Source organism: Agelaius phoeniceus, chromosome 1 (genome assembly GCF_051311805.1).
Source record: "Agelaius phoeniceus isolate bAgePho1 chromosome 1, bAgePho1.hap1, whole genome shotgun sequence".
NCBI classification, from domain to species: Eukaryota; Metazoa; Chordata; class Aves; order Passeriformes; family Icteridae; genus Agelaius; species Agelaius phoeniceus.
In genome coordinates, this window is record NC_135265.1 from 2484147 (window position 1) to 2507889 (window position 23743).

General features: G+C 50.1%; 1 protein-coding gene across 5 annotated transcripts in view; it reads left to right on the forward strand.

Moving 5' to 3' along the window:
- Positions 1–22842, forward strand: part of GJC2 (gap junction protein gamma 2) — a 49433-nt gene extending 26591 nt beyond the window's left edge. For 4 of the 5 annotated variants that reach the window (XM_077184227.1, XM_077184257.1, XM_077184321.1 and 1 more), the window contains one exon: positions 16890–22842. In XM_077184227.1, coding sequence (XP_077040342.1) covers positions 16910–18160 — 1251 coding nt within the window. In that variant the 5' untranslated portion in view covers positions 16890–16909 and the 3' untranslated portion in view covers positions 18161–22842. Of the gene's footprint in view, positions 1–10995; positions 11101–16889 lie in introns of those variants that run through there. The other variant, XM_077184269.1, reaches the window with a different exon arrangement.
- Positions 22843–23743: the final 901 nt, after the last annotated feature.

Sequence of the window (23743 nt, forward strand, 5' to 3'; positions counted from 1 at the left end):
CTGATGTAGAGTTTGGTGGTGCTGGTGTCGATTTTTGTGGTACTGTGGTGCAGGGTTTGGTGCTGCTGGTGTAGGGTTTGGTGGTGCTGTGGTGTAGGGTGTGGTGCTGTGGTGTAGGATTTGGTGTTGCTGGTGCATGGTTTGGTGCTGTGGTGTAGGTTTTTGTGGTGCTGGTGTAGGATTTGGTGTTGTAGTGTAGGTTTTTGTGGTGCTGGTGCAGTGTTTGGTGCTGTGGTGTAGGTTTTTGTGGTGCTGGTCTAGGGTGTGGTGCTGTGGTGTAGGTTTGGTGTGCTGGTGTAGGGTTTGGTGTTGTGGTGCAGGGTTTGGTGCTGTGGTGCATGGTTTGGTGCTGTGGTGTAGGTTTTTGTGGTGCTGGTGTAGGGTGTGGTGCTGTAGTGTAGGGTTTGGTGCTGTGGTGTAGGTTTTTGTGGTACTGGTGTAGGATTTGGTGCTGTAGTGTAGGTTTTTGTGGTGCTGGTGCAGTGTTTGGTGCTGTGGTGTAGGTTTTTGTGGTGCTGGTGTAGGGTGTGGTGCTATGGTGTAGGGTTTGGTGTGCTGGTGTAGGGTTTGGTGCTGTGGTGCAGGGTTTGTCCAACAGGTAGGTGTGTGCTCATTCCCACTGTGGTGAGGGGGTGGAGAAGGTGCTGCTGGAGCCCCCCTGGGTGCCCAAAGGACTCCAGCACTGCAGATCTCAGGTCAGCCTTCCCCATGGCACTGCCCCACTCCTGAGGGGAGAGAGGGACCCTCACCCAACACCCCTGCAGCCTTTGGGGATGATCAGACACATCGTGTCCTGTTGTATTTGTGGGGTGCCCCATGGCAGGAAGGAATGATGGATCTGACTCCATGTTCTCAGAAGGCTAATTTATTATTTTATGATATTGTATTGTATTAATGAATACTATACTATACTAAAGAATACAGAAAGGATACAGACAGAAGGCTAAAAATATAAAAGAAGGAATGATGAATCTGACTACATGTTCTCAGAAGGCTAATTTATTATTTTATGATACTATATTATATTAATGAATACTGTACTATACTAAAGAATACAGAAAGGATACAGACAGAAGGCTAAAAAGATAATAATGAAAACTTGTGACTCCTTCCAGAGCCCTGACACAGCTTGGCTGTGATTGGCCAAAGAGTCAAAACAATTCACATGAAACCAATGAAACAATCACCTGTTGGATGAACAATTTCCAAACACATTCCAAAGCAGCAAAACACAGGAGAAGCAAATCAGATAATTATAGTTTTCCTTTTTCTCTGAGGCTTTTCAGCTTCCCAGGAGAAGAATCCTGAGAAAAGGGATGTTTCCAGGAAATGTGATTCTGGCAGTGTCCCTTCTTGGCACGGGGGACGCGGGGCTGTCCAGATGTGAGGCAGGAGCTGCTGACCTCTGCACGTCAGCGGGTGGGGACCACCTATGTAAGCATGTCCAGGAAGGCTCCTGTCCCTGTTCCACCCCTCAGATCAGACCCTCTTCAGATCAGGACCTGCAGCCCTGGCTGATGCTCCAGCCTGGAGCTCTGGAAGGTACTGTGCTGCCCACCCAGCCCTGGGCTCTCCTCTGGGCTTTTCTCTCTCTTTGCATGCAAACCTGGCTGTGTAATTGAGTCTGTGCTTAATTACCTAAGGGGTAATTAAATATTTGCTGGTGATATCTGTGTAATGAAATATCTCGGTGAGCAGAGTGGGAACCTGCCCTGGTTGTGCTGGGAACCCGGCCAGGAGGGTAGGAAAGCACTTGTGGAAATGATGTTTCCTATTTTTCCTTACTTTCTGTTGTGTCTGTTATCTAAGAACAGTTTGGCAAGACCCATCTGCTGCCTTATTTTTCATGCTCAAGTCTCTGTCTTCCCTTTTAATTCCATTTAGGTCTAATTAGTAATGGGGAAACGGGTCACGAAGTCACACCTGAGTGTCTTGGATCTGCTCTGGCATTTTCCTTCTTGTCTCCATAGAATCCCAGAATGGTTTGGGCTGGAAGAGACCTTAAAGATCACCTCATTCCAAGCCCTGCCAGGGACACCTTCCACTACCCCAGGCTGCTCCAAGCCCTGTCCAGCTTGGTCTGGAACAGGGATGGATGGGGAGGGCACAGCCTCTCTGGGCAACTTCTTGTTGTCTTCAATATAATTTTAAAGTTTAATTTCTTTACCATAAAGATTTTGTTACCATGAAGAAAATCTGGTGTCCAGGGCTGACCTCAGGAGGATATTTTGGTGATTTGGGCTGGCGAGTGTGCAGCAGATTTATCTGGGGAGGGCACAGCCTCTCTGGGCAACTTCTTGCTGTCTTCAATATAATTTTAAAATTTAATTTCTTTACCATAAAGATTTTATTACCATGAAGAAAATCTGGTGTCCAGGGCTGAGCTCAGGAGGATATTTTGGTGATTTGGGGTGGTGAGTGTGCAGCATATTTATTTGGGGAGGGCACAGGGAAGGGTTTCTATGGTGGAGAGAAGGGTTTGACAGCTGTTCCCAGCCCTTGTCCCTGTTTGCACAACACTTGGATCATGGAGCAGCCTCACTGTTATGGCTCTGTCTGACCTGACAAGTCAGAGGCTTCTCCAAAGCCAAAAGATTGGGAAATAGATAAAACAGATATCCCAGCAACGAGTGTTGGAATCTGCAGAAAGATCTGCTATTTCAGAAATGATGGTTTGGGTAAAATTTTGTCTTATCTCACAAGTCCTGCTGCCTGAGCTTCACCTCAGCTCCTGCAAGCAGAACCTCTGTGGTGGGTGGGGGGTTTGAGAGACCAGAGGGATGGAGAACCTGTCCTGTGGGGAAAGGCTGAGAGAGTTGGGATTGTTCAGCCTGGAGAAGAGAAAGATTCAAGGTGATCTTGCAGCCCCTTCTTGTGGCTAAAGGGGCTCCAGGAGAGCTGGAGGGGGAATTTGGACAAGGGGGATAGAGATTGATTGATAGAGGGTAGCTTTAGATGAGATATTAGGAGTAAATTCTTCCCTGTGAGGGTGCTGAGGCCCTGGCACAGGGTGCCCAGAGCAGCTGTGGCTGCCCCTGGATCCCTGGAAGTGCCCAAGGCCAGGCTGGATGGGGCTTGGAGCAGCCTGGGATGGTGGAAGGTGTCCCTGCCATGGCTTTAAAGATGGGCTTTAAGATCCCCTCCATCCCAAATACACCTGGGATTCCGTGATTCCATTGCTGGCAGAGCAGGCTGAGCCCCAGAGTGTGACTCAGCACCCTGAGGAGGTGACACATCCAAGCAGGACCCTGAGGAGGTGACACACCCAAGCAGGACCCTGAGGAGGGGACACACCCAAGCAGGACCCTGAAGCTGCTCTCAAGCCCAGCAGCTGCTCCAAATGAGCCCCAGATTGTCCTTAACCACCTCAGGGCTGTTTAGAGCAGCAGGACATGAGCTCTGCCCCAAGGATGGTGTAGGACAGGGCAGGACAGGGCAGGGCAGTCCTCAGTGGTGCAAGGGTCTGGCCAGGGCAGTGTGAGGGACCATCCTGAGGACCTGGCAGAGCAAACAAACCTGGACCTGATGCAAACACCTGGTCTGGGTCCTGTTCCTGGACAAATTGATGGAGAACTTGCTCACTGCCAGTGACTTGCCTGGCCCTGTTAGAGTTGAGAGGTTCCTTTTGGTTGGCAAATTACAGATATTTTTGCTTTTGTAAAAAATTAGAATCATTAGAAACATAGAATTGTTTAAGATCATCACCAGGCAACCCAGCAGCATCATAACCACCCCTAAACCACATCCCCAGGTGTCACATCCACGCAGTTTTGAACACTTCCAGTAATGGTGACTCCACCACTGCCCTGGGCACTCTGTTCTAGTGTTTTACAGCTCTTTCTTGTGAAGAATTTTTCCCTAATTCCCAATCTAAACCTCCCCTGGTGCCATAAACTTGAGACCATTTATTCTTGTCCTGTCACTTGTTATCCAAGAGAAGATAAAAACATTAAATGACTTTGGACTGTTTCTGATGGCTGTCCTGGCTGGGTGTGAGCAGCTCGTGCCATCTGCTGCAGTGTCTGACATGGATGAGGAGTGTGCTGACAGAAGTGACACCAATCATTTTTTCCACTGGAACTTCTGGGGGAAAAAAAAAAGTCAAACTCTCAGGGTCAGCAGCTTGGCTGTGACATTGCAAAGCATTTTCCACACATAAAACCACCCCAAACCTGTGAGAATTGCAGGTGTCTGCAGGGGGAGATTGGTGGGGAAAGCTGGAGGAGGTGTTGAGCTTTCAGAGAACCATGGAATCATGGAATGGTTTGGGTTGGAAGGGACCTCAAAGCCCATCCAGTTCCACCCCTGCCGTGGCAGGGACACCTTCCACTGTCCCAGGCTGCTCCAAGCTCCATCCAGCCTGGCCTTGGGCACTGCCAGGGATCCAGGGGCAGCCACAGCTGCTCTGGGAATTCCATCCCAGCCCCTGCCCACCCTCCCAGCCAGGAATTCCTTCCCAATATCCCATCTAACCATTCTCTCTCTTTCACTTTGAAGCCATTCCCTGTGTCCTGTCCCTCCACCCCTTGTCCCTGGTCCCTCTCCAGCTCTCCTGGAGCCCCTTCAGGCCCTGGAGAGCTCTGAGCTCTCCCTGGAGCTCCTTGTGAGCATTCCCAGCTCTCCCAGCCTGGCTGCAGAGCAGAGGGGCTCCAGCTCTGTCACCTCCATGCCTTTCTTTGGGAAGGTGCCAAGGACAGAACTGCTCCACCTCCACCCTGGGGGTTGCTGATTTATGCTCAAGCTGTCCCTGAGGTGCTGCTGCTCCCATCCCCTTCCCTCTTCCCACACTGACATTGGGAGTGGGGTTTTCATGCTGCTGAAAAATAGGGGAAAATATTCCTTTCACCCACTTGGCACCAGTCAGGGACCTCGCCCAGCAGCTCCTGAATGCAGCTCAGAAGCTGTGGCTGAACTTCCACCCTCTCCTGACCCCTTTTTCCTGGGGCTCTTCCAAGCTCCCTCCATTTCTGCCCGTCCACAGGTGTTGGGGAAATAAACCACCAAACCCACACCTTGCTGGAGCAGCCAAAAATGTGTCCATTTCCCTTTTTATTTCCAGCATTCCCTAACCTCTCCCATACACCCTGACCCTTTTCCACCTGTGTTGAGGCACTGCTGGATGGAGGAATGTCCACATGGACAACAGAGGGAGGAGGAGATGAGCTGTGAACTTTTGCACAGCCTGGGGATGGATTTCCTCTGATTTTAATTGAATTGTTTAATTTTTTTTTTTCATTTCTTTTCACTCTTTTGTACAAGTTCAGAAAGGTCTAGAGCAAGTCAAGCCTGGCTTGGCTTCACAGGGCTGGCAACACCGAGTGGAAATTTTATTGCTTCCTGTTATGAGAGCTCAGGGAGGCAGGATGGGATTCCAGGAGGAACAGGGGCAGCTCCAGCTCCAGGGATGACCCTGATGGGTGGGGTTGGGGATGGCCTTTCATTCCCACTGCTCCCCCAGCTACTTCAGGAAAGGGAAGCAAATAGAGGAGGGAATAATGGCTCAATTGGACCTCTGGCTATGGAGGCAGATGTTTTCTTTGGAGCAGGAGCAGATGCGGGGGGAAAAAATGCTACAAAGGGCTTTGCTGAGCCACATCTCAGAGCTCCACCTAAGTCCCTTCTTGCCATCCCTCAGTGTCATCTCATTGCCATCTCACCGCCTCAGACACTTCAGCAGAAAGGTTCCCCTCAGAAAAATTAATGTGTTTTTTTCTCAACACTGAAATTTATCTCAGGAATGTGTCCACGGCAGAGAAATGTTCAGCTGGGAAGGGCTGGAATAAATTGCTTCTGCTCTCCAGCCTGGGTTTAAACATTTCCTCTGGGCTTTTGTACTTTAGAATATAAATCTTGTTGTTATTTAAGCATATCAGATAAGTTTTTAGGTCATTTTCAAAGTGAAGTGCTTTTACCTTTCTGCAGTGATCAGCCAGTGATATCTGAAGGAAACTTTCCCTGTTTTTCAGCAGAAATGTTATTTATTCTGCTAACAGCCCTGGCTTCTGGCTCCAGGCACAAACCAATGCAAACTTCACAGAAATTCCATTTTCTGACCTATCTTTGTGCTAACTGAGGCATAGCTGTGGTCCAAATGTCATGGCAGCTCAGAGCCAGAGTTTACATTTTCAGAGTGCATGAAGGAAAACATCCCTCACCTCGCTTTCAAACAGTCTTACATTATTCAGCCAAAATCCCCACGGGCTTTGGAAAAATGTGTAAGACCAGATTTTCCCTGTTTCATCCTTGCAAAGAGCCAGAGACCAACCACATCATTCTTTTCCACATCAAAACCTTCTTAGGTTCATCCAACAGAGCTGGATGCAGGATAAAAATCAACCTGATGATGAATAAGTAGAGATTTTGTCTTTCTGTCCTTGAAGTGACATTTGCATTGGGGTTGGCATCACCACTGCCCTGAAAGGTCTGAGCAGAGTTTTTGTGATGAAGCAGATTTTAGCAGCAGACCCTGGCACAGCTTTTTCTGCTGCTTGTAAATTGGTTTTTTAAAGAGAATTAAGGTTCTGGCTGAGTTCTTCGGATGCAAGCCCTGATTAGCCCCAAATCTTGGAGAGCACCCAAAGCTCTGTGTGAAGGAGGGGAGAAGTTTGCACAGCTGGGATGGGTTTGGTGTTAAATCAGGGAATTTGTTGGGACTGAAAATGAGCCTGGAAGCCCTTGGCTGGCATGGGTGAGTTGAGCAGCACCAGGGCCATTCCCACCTGCTCACCCCTGCCTCAGTTTCCCAGCTCCTGAACAGCTCCCTGGGACAGCCACGCTCGTCCCTGATCCCCTGACCCATGGAATTGTTGGTTGGGTTCCTGTTTCATGAGGAAATTGCTCCTTCTGTCCCCAGGTGTGGCCCCTCCACCCATTAACCCAACCCCTATCCCAGGATGGGGTTCCCATCCTTGCTGGGAGCTGTCCCAAAGCATTCAGGAGATGTGGCCCAGCCCCAGCCCAGCCATGTCACTGGGGCAATGACACAGCTTGGGTCACTGGGGACACAGGCTGGGTCCATGGGGACACAGCTTGGCAACCTGGGGACACAGCTTGGCAACTTGGGGACATATTTTGGGTTCCTGATGGCATAGCTTGGGTCATTGGGGACCCAGTTTGGGTTCCTGGGGACACAACTTGGGTCCTTAGGGACACAGCTTGGGTCCTTGGGGAGACAACTTGGGTTCCTTGGGACACAACTTAGGTTCTTAGGGACACAGTTTGGGTCCTTGGGAACACAGCTTGGGTTTCTGGGGACATAGCTTGGGTCCTTGGGGACGCAGTTTGGGTCCTGGTGTTGCTGAAGGCTCTGGAGAATCCAGGCATGAAGGAGGGGCTCCCGTGGGAGCTGGTGGCCTCTTTGCCACCAGGAAATGCAAATGGAGATGTCCCAGTGGGACACGGCTTGGCCCTCAGGTGCAGTGGAAGGTGTCCCCACCCATGGCCAGGAGGTGGAACTGGAGGCTCTTTAGGGTCCCTTCCAACCCAAACCATTCTGGGATTTTCCACAGGGCTCCGTTCACCTCTCAGCCAGGCACGTGCTGCTGGAAATGTCAAATTCTCAGGGCTGGCTTGAACCAAAGTGGTTGAAAATGAGCCCAAATCCTCTTCCAAACCCATGGATTCCCCCACACCTGTGTGCTCCTGGGCCAGCAGCTCTGAGAGCACAAGAGGGGGTGGAGGAAAGGAGGACACATTGAGGAAGGAGGTGTCAACCCCTGAAGCCCATCTTGAAGGGGGTGAAACCTCAGAGTTCCTCCCCAGATCCCTTTTCCCCATAACTGCCACCAAATTACTGGCAAATAGCAACACAGTTCTGTAGATTTTTGGTCTAGGCAAAAGAAAAATAATATTTTCCACATCCCAATATTCCATTTTTATTCCATTTTAGCTGTCCCTTTGCCACGTTTTCCATCACAAATCCCTTTCAAAGTGGGCAGCACCCACAGCCACCAAAGGCGAGGATGAGTCCTGCATCCCACCTCCAAAAGTCAGGGGAAAAAAGTTTTTAGTGAAGTTAATCCAAGAGAAAAAAGATAAGAACTAAAACTGCTGCTTTGCATCTTGCTCTCGCTTGGGGTGTTCAAACATTTTTGCTTCTCAGATGGGAAATTCCATCATCTCAAAACAACAATAGTCAATAAGGTAAAAAGATGGTGCTTTGAATTTATTCCAGTTTTGTCACATCTGTCTCAACACAGTGGGCCCTGTTTTAAAAACAGGCTCATCATTTGCACAGAGATGCATACCTTCATTGCTTCAGTTTAAAAACTGAACAAATGAACACCCAAAAGAGGAAAATCAGCAAAGACAATGACCTGTCAGCACCATCCAGCCCAGAGCTCTGTAGCTCTGTGCTCAGAGTGGGTAATTATGGTCACTCCTCATTCCTGCTCTAGCAGGAGCTGTTACACCAGGTCTCATTATCATTGGTGACAGCACTCCTGTATTTCCATGGGACATTTAAATAAATATGCACAGATCACTGCTCTGAAACACAAATGGTGCCTGGGGGAGAGGTGGCTTGGAGAGGTGACTGCCAGCAGCAGCCACAATTACCCAAAGCTCCATCACACCCTTTCCCCTCTGTCTCCTCTCTTTTGTTCCCATCTCTCCCGGCCAGGCATTGAACTGAGGATGCTGCAGGGGTGGGTTTTTCCCTGAACATTCATTTATGGCTCTGCCTCCTTGCCTGGGTGCTGGTTTGGTGATGGGAACCCCTCAGTCCCTGCCAGAGGGATGGCTGGAGCAGGAGCAGATGTTCCCTGGCCTGCCTGAAGCACAGAAATCTTCACCCAGCCATGAGAGCTGTGTGTATAAATAACCCTGATGGTTAGAAAGCAAAGAGCCTGGAAAATCTGCCTGACCCACGGGGCTGGGACCACGCTGAGCTGCCTTTTATCTCTGAGCTGAGCCTGGGAGTTGTTCTCAGCTGGTTATTTTTAAATAACCAACAGCACTTCCCTGCAGCTCCGTCCTGCACCAGCAGCAGCAGGTGGGGCTTTCACCACAGCTCTGGGGTGGGAACGAGCTCTTGGTGGCCATCCCTGAGCACTGGTGGATGTCACAGGGTGTGGCTTTAGGAAGGAGCAGGTGTGACATGTGCTGATTGTGGGGGATGCACCCAAGGAACATCCACTGCCCCTGTGCATCCACTGGGAGATCTCCTGCCCTGGGAGGGGTTTGGAGATCCCCAGCCCTGGGAGGGGTTTGGAGATCCCCAACCCTGGGAGGGTTTGGAGATCTCCAGCGCAGGAGGGGTTTGGAGATTCCCAGTCCTGGGAGGGTTTTGAGATCCCAACCCTTGGGGTGTTCAGAGATCTCCAGCCCTGGAGAGTTTGGAAATCTCCAACCATTGGGGGATTTGGAGATCTCGAGCCCTGGGAGATGTTTGGAGATCTCCAGCCCTGGGAGGGTTTGGAGAAACCCAACCCTTGGGGGGTTTGGAGATCTCCAGCCCTGGAGGGGTTTGGACATCTCCATCCCTAGGAGGAGTGAGGAGATCCCCAGCCCTGGGGGAGTTTGGAAATCTCCAACCCTGGGTTGGTTCGGAGATCCCCAGCTCTGGAGGGGTTTGGAGATCTCCAGCCCTGGGTTGGTTTGGAGATCCCCAGCCCTGGTGCTCTCCTCTGGAACCTCCCTGTGTCCTTGGGGAGAGCGAGCTGTCACTGTGCCACATGCTGAAGCTGAAGCATGAAGCCAGGGTTGTGGTAATTTAACTTTTTTAGAGGTTTATCCCCCAAAAATGCCTCCCAGACCCTGGTTTTCCTGGTGTGGCATATTCCCACCAAGGTGTGTTCATCCCTACACCTCACCCTGCTGATAAGGCTTTTCCTGCCTATCTTGGGTGACTAATTCCAAACAGGGAATAAACTTATCAGTGATGATAAGTGAGTAATTAGTTTATAACAGGAAACCTCGAGGAATGGAGCTGCAATAAAATGCAGCCGCTTCTTGCAAGAGCATCCAGGCAACAAGTTCCAATGAGCAGGAATTGCCCTTCCAGGTCCATTCAGGCTTTTTGGGCAGCCAGAGCTCTGAATATCCTGTTTTGTCAGCACCAGCTCCTGATAAACCATACAGTTTCCAACACCCCCTGTAATCCCCAGTGCAGATCTTCCCATGTTTTCTGCCCTCAGGGATCTGATCCTTGCTGGAATTTCTGTCCTGACTGTCCACTTCCACTCTGAGCACAGCAGAAATGTTATTTATTCTGTTAACAGCATTGACACCCTGAGCCCTGGTGCTGCTGGAATGGCAATGCCAAAGCTCCTCGTGGATGGAGCAGCTGCTCCTTGGACCATCAGGGTGGAGGTTTCTTCTTGAGAACCCCTTGCCTCAGGCTTCCTGTGCATCCCCATCCCTGCTATCATTCCTGCAGCTGCAAAGAAGCCAGAAAAGTCTCTGTAGGTTCTCAAAATCCCTTTCCCATCCTTCACCTGCTCTCTGCTCCTTCCACCAGCTTGGAGAGAGGGGAATCCCCTCCTTCAGGGACAGGGACAGCTTTTCCTGGCAGTGCAGCAAAGCAGGAGCTTCAGGGCAGGTTTCCCCACTAGCGAGCTTCTTTTATTTTATTATATTTTATTTTATTTTATTTTATTTTGGTTTATTTTATTTTGGTTTATTTCATTTCATTTCATTTCATTTCATTTTCTTTTATTTTATTTATTTTTCACTCCCAACGGCCAAGCAGCTTTTACCAAAATGCGTTTTCCACATGTTCCCTATTAGTCACGCTCTCAGCCTTTCCAAACCTCTCACCAGTGCCACAAGCTGATGCTATTAATTCACTCAAGCAGAATTCCAGGCGGCGTTCCTAAAACCAGCCCCGGCAGCTTGTTTGGATTTAAAACCAGTGCCTTTCTCTCTCCTGGAGTGGCTGTGGAGCACCTTCCCAGCTTCTCCCCAGGCTTGGAAAGGGTCGGGCAGGGGCTGCGGGCAAAGGCGGGGTCTGAGCGCCTTAAATAGGGAGCTCGGCTGGCCCAGCGCTGGAGCGGGGCTGGCCCGAGCTGCTGGGGCTTTATCCAGGGCAGGGAGGAGGGACTGGAGGCACAGGAATGCCGGTGGAGGAGGGAAAGCCACGGCCAGGAGCATCATGTCTCTGTAAGTAGATTTTTCCCCCTCCCTGTAGTTCAGGCAGCGTGCAGAACAGACTGACATCCAGCTAGCAGCTATTTATATTTTTTTTTTTTCATTCTTTAGCGTGTTTTAGAGTCAGTTTTTAAAGTTTTCCCAGTTCCTACCCTGTGTGTGTTTCACACTCTGTGTGTCACCTCTGGAGGTGATGATGGATGACTGAATGAAGGGATTTCAAAGCCAAAGGGATGGGGACTCCTTTCTTGGGGAGATAATTCAGCACTGATTTATATTTTTTATTTATATTTTTTTCATTCTTTGGCATGTTTTACACTCAGTTTTTAAAGTTCTCCCAGTTCCTACAGCGGTGCCTGCAGTTGTGTGGAGGCGTCAGGGGGCTTTGGGAAGTCACTGTGGTCAGAATATCTCATTCCTGTACTGCTTTAGAAGTGTTGGTGCTTTGAGCAGTCCAACCCCTCCTTTGCAGCTGTTCTGAAGTGGAGCTTGTGCCCTGTGTGTGTTTAACACACTGTGTGTCACCTCTGGAGGTGATGATGGATGACTGACTGAAGGGATTTCAAAGCCACAGGGATGGGCAGTCCTTTCTTGGGGAGATAATTCAGCTACATGGATCTGCACTGTAGTTCAAGCAGTGGAGCAAAAAGTGTGCAGAACGGACTGACAGCCAGCTAGCACTGATTTATATATTTTCATTCTTTGCCGTGTTTTACACTCAGGTTTTAAAGTTCTCCCAGTTCCTACAGCTGTGCCTGTGGTTGTGTGGAGGGGTCAGGGGGCTTTGGGAAGTCACTGTGGTCAGAACATCTCATTCCTGTACAGTTCTGACTGCTTTAGGAGTGTTGGTGCTTTGAGCAGTGCAACCTGTCCTTTGTAGCTGTTTTGAAGTGGAGCTTGTGCCCTGTGTGTGTCTCATATGCTGGAGGTGATGATGGATGACTGACTGAAGGGATTTCAAAGCCACAGGGATGGGCAGTCCTTTCTTGGGGAGATAATTCAGCCACATGGATCTGCACTGTAGTTCAGGCAGCATGCAGAACATACTGACATCCAGCTAGCACTGATTTATGTTTTTTTTCATTCTTTGGTGTATTTTAGACTCAGTTTTTAAAGTTCTCCCAGTTCCTACAGCTGTGCCTGCGGTTGTGTGGAGGGGTCAGGGGGCTGTGGGAAGTCACTGTGGTCAGAACATCTCATTCCTGTATTGGCTACACACAGTTCTGACTACTTTAGGAGTTGGTGGTGGTTTGAGCCGTCCAACCCCTCCTTTGTAGCTGTTTTGAAGTGGAGCTTTTGCCCTGTATGTGTTTAACACACTGTGTGTCACCTCTGGAGGTGATGATGGATGACTGAATGAAGGGATTTCAAAGCCACAGGGATGGGGAGTCCTTTCTTGGGGAGTTAATTCAGCCACATCAATCTGCACTGTAGTTCAGGCAGCAGAGTGAGAACTGTCCAGAATGGACTGACAGCCAGCTAGCACTGATTTATGGTTTTTTTCATTCTTTGGCATGTTTTACACTCAGTTTTTAAACTTTTCCCAGTTCCTACAGCTGTGCCTGCAGTTGTGTGGAGGGGTCAGGGGGTTTTGGGGAGTCACTGTGGTCAGAACATCTCATTCCTGTACTGCTTTAGGAGCTGGTGGTGCTTTGAGCAGTCCAACCTGTCCTCTGTAGCTGTTTTGAAGTGGAGCTTGTGCCCTGTGTGTGCCACCTCTGGAGGTGATGATGGATGACAGAATAAATGGGTTTCAAAGCCACAGGGATGAGGAATCCTTTCGTGGGAAGATATTTAAGCTACACGAACCACCTCATCTAATCCCTCTGCCTGCTGCAGATCCACCCAGATGGGTTTATTTGTCACCCAGACTGCATAATTTTCACACTGCACAGAGGAATTGGGTCTGCAGCAGGTGGAAAGATGCAAAAATCTGTGCTTTGTGCTTTGGTGGTTGGGACTGTGAGGAGAGGAGACACAGAGGAGAGGAAACACAGCCTTCTCCCAGTGCCAGTCCTGCACTGTGAACAAGCCTTTCCTTGGAAGCTTGTTTTATTTATAGTTAATTCCAAAACATCATGGTGCCCTAACCCCCCACCCAAGCAATTAAAAGCATTGAAATCCCACAGTTTGAATCCTAAACCCCACGGAAATTTTAACCAAACTGGTTTCTAGGGAAGGGTTTTTACCTCATTTCCTTTGGCTCCTGCTCTCAGGTCCAGTGCCAGGAGGGCAGGGGGGCACACAGGGGTGTCCCCAACAGCCAGGGAGCTTTTACCAGAATGTGTTTTGGTAAAAACCACATTCCAACCCCCCAAAATTGTAGGATTTTGAGATTTTATGATCGTTTTCCCCACTCAGCCATGCTCACCAAGGTGTGACCCCACACGGGAGGGTCCCGGGGTGCAGGAACAGCTCAGGGCCGTTTCCTGCAGATGTTCCTGCAGATCCAGATGTGCACAGAGGGCTGGGCAGCAGGGGCAGTGGCAGCACCCACAGCTCAGGGTGGAGCTGGTAGCCAGGGATGTTCTTCTCAAAGCAACACCCCCTCACTTCTGATATTTTTACAATTCCCTTCCTTTTCCTTGGCTCTGGAGAGTTGGGACCACTTCATTGGGTTCCCCTTCCTAAAATGTGTCTCCTAGAGGAGACAGGGGGTGCTTTGCTAACAACCCTGACAAATACCACTTCAAAACGTGAATATTTACTCCAAAATCTGTGAAAACCTTGGTCAGACCCTCCTTGCCCCAGCACACAGCTCCTGGGAGGTGCATTGGAGCTTTGGGCATTGTGCCCAGGAGTAACACTTGTGAATTATGAAAACGGTGAATTATCCTTGGTGTAAGCTTCAGAAACCCTTTAAGGCAGCCCTGAAATTTGGATGAACTGCCCTACAGGATTCAAAGTGCATTTTTAAGAACAATTTGGGGCTTGCAGCTAATTTGGGGTGCAGATTGGAGCTCGTGGGGGGGTTGGACACCTGCATGGGGCCAGCCAAGGTGGGGCTGCATCCAGCCCTGCCTGATCCAGCCCCGGATGCTCCACAGGCAGATGCACCATGCCCCACACCCAGCAGGGTCAGGGTCTTCCCTTCCCAGCCCCCCATCAGCTGGAGCTTGGCTGAGTGCCTGGATTAACTCTGCAAACCCTTTAACACCCCGAATTGCCCTCATCTGAATGTGAACACCACAGAGGAAGAGTTAAATACTCCTTGGGGTGTACCCACTGTAAGGAAGCAAAAAAAAGGCACTCAAACAGGGAACTTCCTCATCTCACCCCTGAATAAACCAAATTTCATCAGTTCATAAAGAATATCTCAGTGGGCATCACTTCCCATGCCCTGCAGTGGCTGAACTGTCCCACCTGCAACCCTGACCAAGGCATCACTTTGGGGCAGGAGAGGAGGATTCTGCTCCCAGCAGCTTTGGGGGTTGGTGGCAGAGAGGAGAATTTCCCCACCTCTCCTTCTGGTTGATGACCCAGCTGTGCCTCAGTTTCCCCAGCAGGGTCTTCCCTTCTCAGCCCCCCAACAGCTGGAGCTTGGCTGAGTGCCTGGATTAACTCTGCAAATCCTTTAACACCCTGAATTGCCCTCATCTGAATGTGAACACCACAGAGGGAAAGTTAAATACAGGGAACTTCCCCATCTCACCCCTGAATAAACCAAATTTCCTCAATAAATAAAGAATATCTCAACGGCCATCACTTCCCATGTCCTGCAGTGGCTGAATTATCCCACCTGCAACCAAGGCATCACTTTTGGGGCCAGGAGAGCAGGATTCTGCTCCCAGCAGCTTTGGGGGCTGGTGCAGAGAGGAGAATTTCCCCACCCCTCCTGGCTGATGACCCAGCTGTGCCTCAGTTTCCCCAGCCCCAGAACAGGAATAGCACCATCTGCAGAGCTCTCCCACAGCCCCAGCCCGGCGTGTGAAGACTTGGGGGTTTGTGTTCACAGGGGATTTGTTTGATCTGGAAATAGCAGGGTTAGAAAATTCCATCTGCCTGCTCTCGAGAGCGCTGAGCAAACCAAAGCAGCCCTGCTTGGCTCCTCTCCTGGGAGGCAGTGGGAGCAGAGCTGCATTCCAGGAGGGCTGGATGTGGACAACAGAGTGGGGCACGTTTCCCTCCCTGCTGCTGTGCTCCCACCATGGAAACCCTACAGCAGAATTTTGTGTCTCCAGTGGTGCCAGGCCAGGCTGGTGTCTCATCCATCACCAAGCCAGGCTGGATGGGGCTGGAGCAACCTGGTCTGGTGGAAGGTGTCCTGCCCATGGCATAGGATCTTTAAGGTCCCTTACAACCTCCAAAAATTATAGGATTTGGAGATTTTATGATCATTTTCCCCACTCAGCCTTGTTCAGCCAGCATGGAGAGTTCTGGTTGATGCCCATACTTCTTCCACATAGGAAAACAGCTCCTTTCTCTTCTTTTTTCTCTTTTTTTTTTGGGGGGGGGGGGGTGTAGGTGCTTTCCTTACTGCTCTCATCTCTCAGTATCTGTGCCAGCCAAGCAGTGAAATTGCCTCCTGTCTTTAGTGCTGCCTGAGGTCACCCAAGGAACTCGCTGCACATTAAGCTAAACACAAAATGCTTGTTACAAGCTCTTCCTCCCCAGCTGTCCAGGTTTCCTAATAAATCCATGCTTTTCTCTTGAAAGCTTCTCAAGGTTTATTTTTGAAACAGTCTGTATTTGATTAAAGTTTTGTTTTGTTTTGCTTTGTTTCAAGAGGAACTTAAAAGGGCCATCGGCCTGTAAACATAAATATTCCCATTCTTCCACTGATTCTTTGCATTTTTCTGGCTTTACTAATGAAAGATGTTTCAGCAGGGCGAGTCTCTGTGTTGTGGGAGCATCCTCCACTGCTCCAGCCCTGACCACTTTTTAAGGGGAGAAATCTTCCCTGATATCCAATCTAAACCTGCATTGGTGCTGATTGAGGCCGTTCCCTCTCCTCCTGTCCCTGTTCCCTGGAGCACAGCCCGACCCTCCTGGCTGTCCCCTCCTGTCAGGAGCTGTGCAGAGCCACAAGAGCCCCCCTGAGCCTCCTTTGCTCCAGGCTGAGCCCCTGCCCAGCTCCCTCAGCCCCTCCTGGTGTGGTGGTGATCACAGGGGTCCCAGGACGAGGGAAGAGATGAGAATCTTGACTCCATGTTTCAGAAGCTGATTTATTATTTTATGATATATATTATATTAAAAGAGAATGATATACTAAAACTATACTAAAAGAATAGAAGAGAAGATTTAAACAGAAGGCTTGAACAGAATAGAAAAGAATGATAATAAAATCTTGTGACTGACCAGAAAGTCTGAGCCAGCTGGGCTGTGATTGGCCATTAATTAGAAACAACCACATGAGACCAATCAAAGATGCACCTGTTGCATTCCACAGCAGCAGATAATCATTGTTTTTCTTTTCCTCTGAGGCCTCTCAGCTTCTCAGGAGAAAAATCCTGGCAAAGGGATTCTTCAGAAAATATCATGGCTACATCCTGGTGCTCCAGCCCCTTCCCCAGCTCCATTCCCATCTCTGGACACTCTCCAGCCCCTCAGTGTCCTTCTTTGTCATGAGGAGCCCAAAACTGACCCCAGGACTCGAGGTGTGGCCTCACCAGTGCCCAGCACAAGGGTCAATCACTGCTCTGGCCCTCAGTTTCTTTCTTGTCATGAAGAGCCCAAAACTGACCCCAGGATTCGAGGTGTGGCCTCACCAGTGCCCAGCACAAGGGTCAGTCACTGCTCTGGCACAAGATGTGACCTCCCATCCCTGTTTATTTTTTTCTATCTCCCCCCTCTCCCTGCAGGTTCTAACTGAGCAGCCCTTATGACCAACATGAGCTGGAGCTTCCTCACCCGCCTGCTAGAAGAGATTCACAACCACTCCACCTTCGTGGGGAAGGTCTGGCTCACCGTGCTCATCGTCTTCCGCATCGTCCTGACGGCGGTGGGGGGCGAGTCCATCTACTCCGATGAGCAGAGCAAGTTCACCTGCAACACCAAGCAGCCGGGCTGCGACAACGTCTGCTACGACGCCTTCGCGCCGCTCTCCCACGTCCGCTTCTGGGTCTTCCAGATCATCATGATCTCCACGCCCTCCGTCATGTACCTGGGCTACGCCATCCACAGGATCGCCCGCTCGGCCGAGGAGGAGGAGAAGCTCAAGGGCTTCAAGAAGAAGAAGCAGTTTGCCCTCAACTGGCAGGCCGTGCGCAACATGGAGGACGCCATGGAGGCCGACGAGGAGGAGCCCATGATCTCCGACGACGCGGCCGAGCACGACAAGGCCAACAAGGCCAAGCCCAAGTGCAAGGAGCAGCAGAAGCACGACGGGAGGAGGCGCATCCAGCAGGAGGGACTGATGAAGATCTACGTCTTCCAGCTCCTCACCCGGGCTTCCTTTGAGGTGTGCTTCTTGATAGGGCAGTACCTGCTCTACGGTTTTGAGGTGGAAGCTTATTACGTCTGCAACAGGGTCCCGTGTCCCCACACCGTGGACTGCTTCGTGTCCCGGCCCACGGAGAAGACCATCTTCCTCCTGGTGATGTACGTGGTGAGCTGCCTGTGCCTGCTGCTGAACATGTGCGAGATGTTCCACCTGGGCTTCGGGACCATCCGCGATGCCATCCGCAACCGGAAAATCAACAGCTTCCGCCAGCCGCCCTACAACTACGCCTACCCCAAGAACATCTCCTGCCCTCCCGAGTACAACCTGGTCGTCAAATCCGAGAAGTCCACCAAGATCCCCAACAGCCTGATGGCCCACGAGCAGAACTTGGCCAACGTGGCTCAGGAGCAGCAGTGCACCAGCCCCGACGAGAACCTGCCCGCCGATCTGTCCACGCTGCACAAGCACCTGAGGGTGGCCCAGGAGCAGCTGGACATCGCCTTCCAGAGCTACAGCAGCACCCAGGCCAACACTCAGCCCTCTCGGACCAGCAGCCCCGCCTCGGGGGGCACCGTGGTGGAGCAGAACAGGGCCAACACCGCCCAGGAGAAACAAGGTGCTAAGCCCAAGGCCTCGCTGGAGAAAGGCAGCTCCAGCAGTAAAGATGGGAAGACGTCCGTGTGGATATAACTCTGTCAGGAAGGCACGAGAGGGGTTTTGATTTTTGGTTTGTTTCTGGTTTTCGGTGTTATCTCGCGTTTGTTTCGCAGGGCTTGGTTTTCGTGTGGAAGTCAAGAGAGTGAAAGGAGTTTCAGACCAATTTAGTGCTGTCTTCCAGTTAACAAAAGACTTTCTTCCCTGTTTCCAACGTGTTCTCCAGCTGGGAACCTCCAGTGAGTAACAGCAAACCCTCCCCACCTCCCAGCCCCTGGCTGAGCACCAGAGCCCCCAGCAGAGACTGGACCATGTGCTGTGCTGGGAAGAGGAGCTGCTGGTGGCTCAGGAGAGAAGTGAGGCTGACAGGGATCAGCCACCCTCCTGCACGGCAAGGCTCGAGTGCTGCAGGCCAGGCAGTGTTTAATTACTAAACACCCTTAATCAAATTAATTCCTGATCCTTTGGTAAGAAAACCACTGACATATTGCAGGGACCTTGGTGGCAGGCTCACAGCTGATGGCCTGCCTGGGCTGGCACATGCCAATGAGGGCCTTGTTGGATGCTGTGAGCCAGAACTGGCACCCAGGTTGGGTCTGGGGCAGGAACAGAGCGACTGGACCCAAAACCAGCACAGGGCTGAAGGTTTCCTCTTTCCTTCCTCTGCTCCAAAGCCTCTGGAGCAGCAGCGAGCAGTGACATTGCATCCTACTGGTGCCTGTGTAGCACTTGCTACAGATGTGATGGGAATTGTTGCAGTTACAGGGTTTTTAACAAACTGCTGCTTCACATCATCAGAAAGTGCCTTTATGCAACCAGGAAAACAAAAGTGTAAAGGGTTGAGGCTCCTTTACTTGCTGAATTTTCGGCAGCCGGCGTTGGCAAATTTGTTTTTCTGATTAATTGAGGAAAAGCACTATTGGCAAATTTGTTTTTCTGATTAATCAAACCCTTATAAATAGTGGCAGGAGGCAGATCTATGCATAGTGGTGTGTGTGTGTCCATGTGTAGATACAGGCACCGTGAACACGTGAGTGTGAACGTAGACATAGAGAGCTTGGTGTAAATGTGATATCAACCCTCTGCTCCTTCCACAGCCTTCCACCTCCCCTGAGAAAAACCAGCTGCTCCAGGGCTGGGGCTGATCTCATCCTGGGCCTTTTAGCCTCCAGCCCCACCTGGGGAACTGGGAGGGCTTTGCAGAAGGTCTGGCTTCAGTGGGGACAGGACCAGGACAAGAGCAGGAAGTTTTTCCTGGGTTTATGGGGAATTTTTCTCAGCTGGGCTTGATTTTAGGGTGGTTTTCATGCACTTAGAGTACTTTGGGTGTGTGTTAAAATCAAGCTGCTGAGCTCCAAGGCTCCTGCTGTTCTTGGTCAGAGTGTGGTTTCATCTCCACCACAGAGAACCCAGACAGGCAGAGCCCTCAGGATCAAACCTATGGCAAAAGAAGTAAATTCTCCCTGAGCACTGCACTGTCCCTGTGCCAAGCTGTTCCCTTGGGCTGTGCCAGGATTTCTTATTCATGGGATATTCCTGATTTTTAGCTGGACATCACTCTCATGTCCTTGAGGTCAGTCCCTAACAAGCCCTGAGGATGCCTGTTCCCTAAATGTCCATCCCTTTGGCCATTTTTGGGAACAGGCAGGGAATTTGGATATGCCTTTCATCTCCTGGGAACTTTGGCTGAGCTGTGTGATGCATTAGAGAACGGTCCTGGAAGCAAAAAAAAAAAAAAAAATCAGAATTAAAAAGAAAGCAGAGAAACATCCTGCAATCAAATAATCCTGCAAGGTATCCAGCAGCAAATATTCCCTTTGTGGCTTTGTGTAGCTGTCTGGGGAACCTTCCAGGCCTGCTCCTGGTGCTGCTGAAGGTATTGGTAAAATGCCTGGAATGCTGTTTGCTCTTGCAGCTCGAGAAAAGGGTAAGTGGATGCAGGAGGAGGATCAGCACAGCAGCAGCCAGCAGTGCCATCCACCCTTCCCCTTCTGCAGGGGGGAAAGGCTCAGGAGGGTCACACCATGGTGCTGGGGAGACAAACATATCCAAGTGCTCTGTTTGTCCTTGTCCTGTGCGTGGGAATGGGCTCCCTGCTGGCTGGGGATGTGCTGGGCACAGCAGGAGATGTGGCTGCTCACAGGGCTGCTGAAACCTGGGAAAAAATTCCTACAGGGCCACAGCCCAGGCTGCTGGGGAGGAGAGAGGTGATCCTGGGGGGAAATTTGTTCCCTGGGTGGAAATTTGTTCCCTGGTCACTGCAGCTGTGCAGGGCATGAGCTCGTCCCTCACATCAGTGGCACTTCTCCTTTATTCCCAGCCCTGTGTCCCAGGGGAAACTGTGTGCATTTAAAGCTGTGATCCCGAGGGAGGGATGGAAACTCTGAGGGTAACCATGGCTGGATGCTGCCTGGGTTCTTCTGATTCCTTTTCCATGAGCAACAGTCCCACAGCCCCAGATAAACTTGTGCTTCCCACACGATGCTGGAAGGCAGGAGTGCAGGATTTTGGGTTTCTCCTGCCCCTACCTCCCTCAGCACCATCCATGGCCTGAGCACTTGCTGGTGACTCAGATGTGCCCCTCAGCTCCTGCTGACCTGCAGATCCCCCCCTGGGTCACCACACCAGGGACAGGAATGTCACTCCCTTGCTCTTGCTCCAGGAAAAAATCTTGGCCAACGCCTCACCAAGGGGCAGATTTTAAGCTGAAACCTCCCAAAGCCAGGGAAAGAGGGAAAGCCAGGGGCAGATTTTAAGCTAAAACCCCCCAGAGCTGGTCACAGAGACCTGATTAACCCATTAAACCCAGTCTGTCTAGCAGGGCTGCCCCAGCAATACCCCAGCAGGAGATTCCAGCTTTGGAGCAGCAGGGTGGGAAAAGACCATGGATCTTCTGGCCAACCTGCCACCATCAAATGAGTCCCTGAAGGGTGCCATGAACCCCCTCTCTGCAACCCCATGGAGTCATGGACAGTCTCATGCCTTTAACCTCTGCATATTTTGGCTGTTTGGAGGCTTTTTTCACCCTCAAATGTGCTTTAAGCTGAACACCTCCAGCCCCACCAACCTTTCTGCAAGGGCTGATTTTCTAGCATGGTTTTCTCTGGTGTCTTTGGACCAGCAGCAGCCACCTGAAGGCTTGGCAGCAGTGTGGCAGTGCTGCTCCTCGTGTCACCTTCCCTCCCTTCTCCTCTTCCTGCACTCTGCTCCTCCCCAAAACCCCGCTGCTCCCCTCTCCAGATGTGTGGTTGTACAGTCAGAATCTTCCTGCCCTCCCTCAAACCCCGTTTTTGTTGTCACACAGTGAGCCAAGGGGGCTCTGAGTGACCCCTGGGTCCTGCAGAGGGTTGGGAGCCTCTCCCCAGCTGGTGTCACCCTCACATCTCACACGCACAGGCTGTTTTCTGCAGGGAGAGTCAATAATTGCATTATTGATGGGTGCCAGAGCCAGGGCAGACTCTTGGGGGATCAATAACCCCCTTGCTGGGCAGGGACATGGGGTGACCACTCCCAGCCCTGCTCATCCCTGAGGCCTGGAGTATTTCCCTGCACAACATCCCTTCCCAAGGGGAGCTGATCCTGCTTTCCCATGTTTTCCAAGAGTTTAGCCAGGGACTCAAGCACAGGGGTGTATTCCCAGCTGGTGTCAGGGGTGCCTGGCAGGGATGCAAAGTGAGGTCCCAGCCAGCCTGGAGGACACTGCTGATCCTCTGAGCATGAGGAGGAGGGAACCAAGTTCTTCCAAATCCCATTTGGGCCACACACAGGAGCCAGCATGGGTCAGACATTCCTAGGAACGGAAAAGATTATTACTACAATTATTATTATTGTTATATATACTGATTTGCTCACTTCCCCCCTTCCTCCTCCACTCTGTGAGGAGTGTGTAAACCCTTTAGGATGCTGGGTTTCTCCACTGAGTCACTGCCACAAAGGTGACCAAATGCAATGATGATGACCCTGCAGGAATGACTCCTATCCAGGCAGGAGCAGCAATCCCTTCTTTCATCCTGTCACTGGGGGCAGGAAAAGGATAGAGCAGCAAAATATTCACAGCCACAAGCAAAATCCCCACCACAATTGTTCCTAACTCAACCAGCAGCTCGTGGAAATTAATTTAGAGGGTGGAGCATCAGCCATGGAAGAAATGCCAATGGTGTAATTAATGCTTTGCTTTTATTTTTTTCTCCAGGTAGCAGTTTTGTCCACACACACAAGGAAGGTTTGGCTTTGTGGCTGAACTAATCATAAATGTTGACTCTCTCACTAAACTTGGTCAGATAAAGTGCCCACACTTACATTTCTCTTCTTACCATTCAGGGCCAGGAATGTCCCACAAAAGCCAGATTACCTTCTTGCTTGCATTGCATTCCACTGGGAAATACTTGAACTAAACTCAAGGCCATAACCAGTCTGTGCTGTTACAAAGTGTCTGGGATTGGTGGGGTTTTTTTTTCTTTCTTTTTTTTTTTTTTTGGTTGTTTTGTTTTGTTTGTTTGTTTGTGTTTTTTTTTAATGTACTAACTGTATTTGTACTAGGAACTTTTGGAGTATGAGGTTGAATCTGTAAGTATTTTGCAGTGTAAATGTTACATCTGGGCTGTAGTTAGAATATGAACCACTGGTCAAAAGGGAAAGGGACATCAGTCCAACTCAACTGTGGCTATTCCACATCCATTACTAATAATATGGAATAAAACTTACATTTTGTTACAGTATGTAAAGCGTGTGGTGCTTGCTTGAGCAGGGCTCTGAGTGATGAGGAGAAATCCTTCTCCATCTCTGATTGGCCTGGTTTGGCCACGCAGGAGCTCTGTTTTCCCTGCTATGGCCACAAACCATCCCAGAATAGTTTTGCCTTAAGAAGCATTTGACCTTGGTGTTGTTTGGGATGCCTTGTCTCCCTGATGAATCACTGCAGATCCCTCAGGCACAGAGCTCAGGCTGCTGGGGGAAGGAAGCCTGGCCTTTCAAAAGCAAGGAAACTTTGGGGAATCTGGGAGAAATTGATGATTCAGGGTGAGCAAAGGATGGGAGAGCACTTTGTGAGAGAGCCTGGCTTTTCAAGGACCTCAGTGTGTGCTGCTCCCATTAAATCACAGACACTGGGCACTCACAACCCCTCTCCAAATGTCCTCAGGAAAAAAATTCTGGACTCAAACATGCATTTTTTTCTGTTTCTCTGGAAGCTAAGTTGACTGAGTAATATATAAGTAAAATACTGACTGTATTTTCTGAGACTTGCAACGAAGGGAGGAATGGTGAATCTGACTCCATGTTCTCAGAAGGCTAATTTATTATTTTATGATCTGTATTTTATAAAAGAATACTACTAAACTAAACTATACTACAGAATAGAGAAAGGATACAGACAGAAGGCTAAAAAGATAATAATGAAAACTCCTGACTCTCTCCTCTGAGTCTGACACAGCTTGACCCTGATTGGCCATTAAGTAAAAACAATTCACATGAAACCAATGAAACAATCACCTGTGGGTAAACAATCTCCAAACACATTCCAAAGCAGCAAAACACAGGAGAAACAAATCAGGTAATTATTGTTTTCATTTTTCTCTGAGGCTTTTCAGCTTCACAGGAGAAGACTCCTGGGTGAAGGGA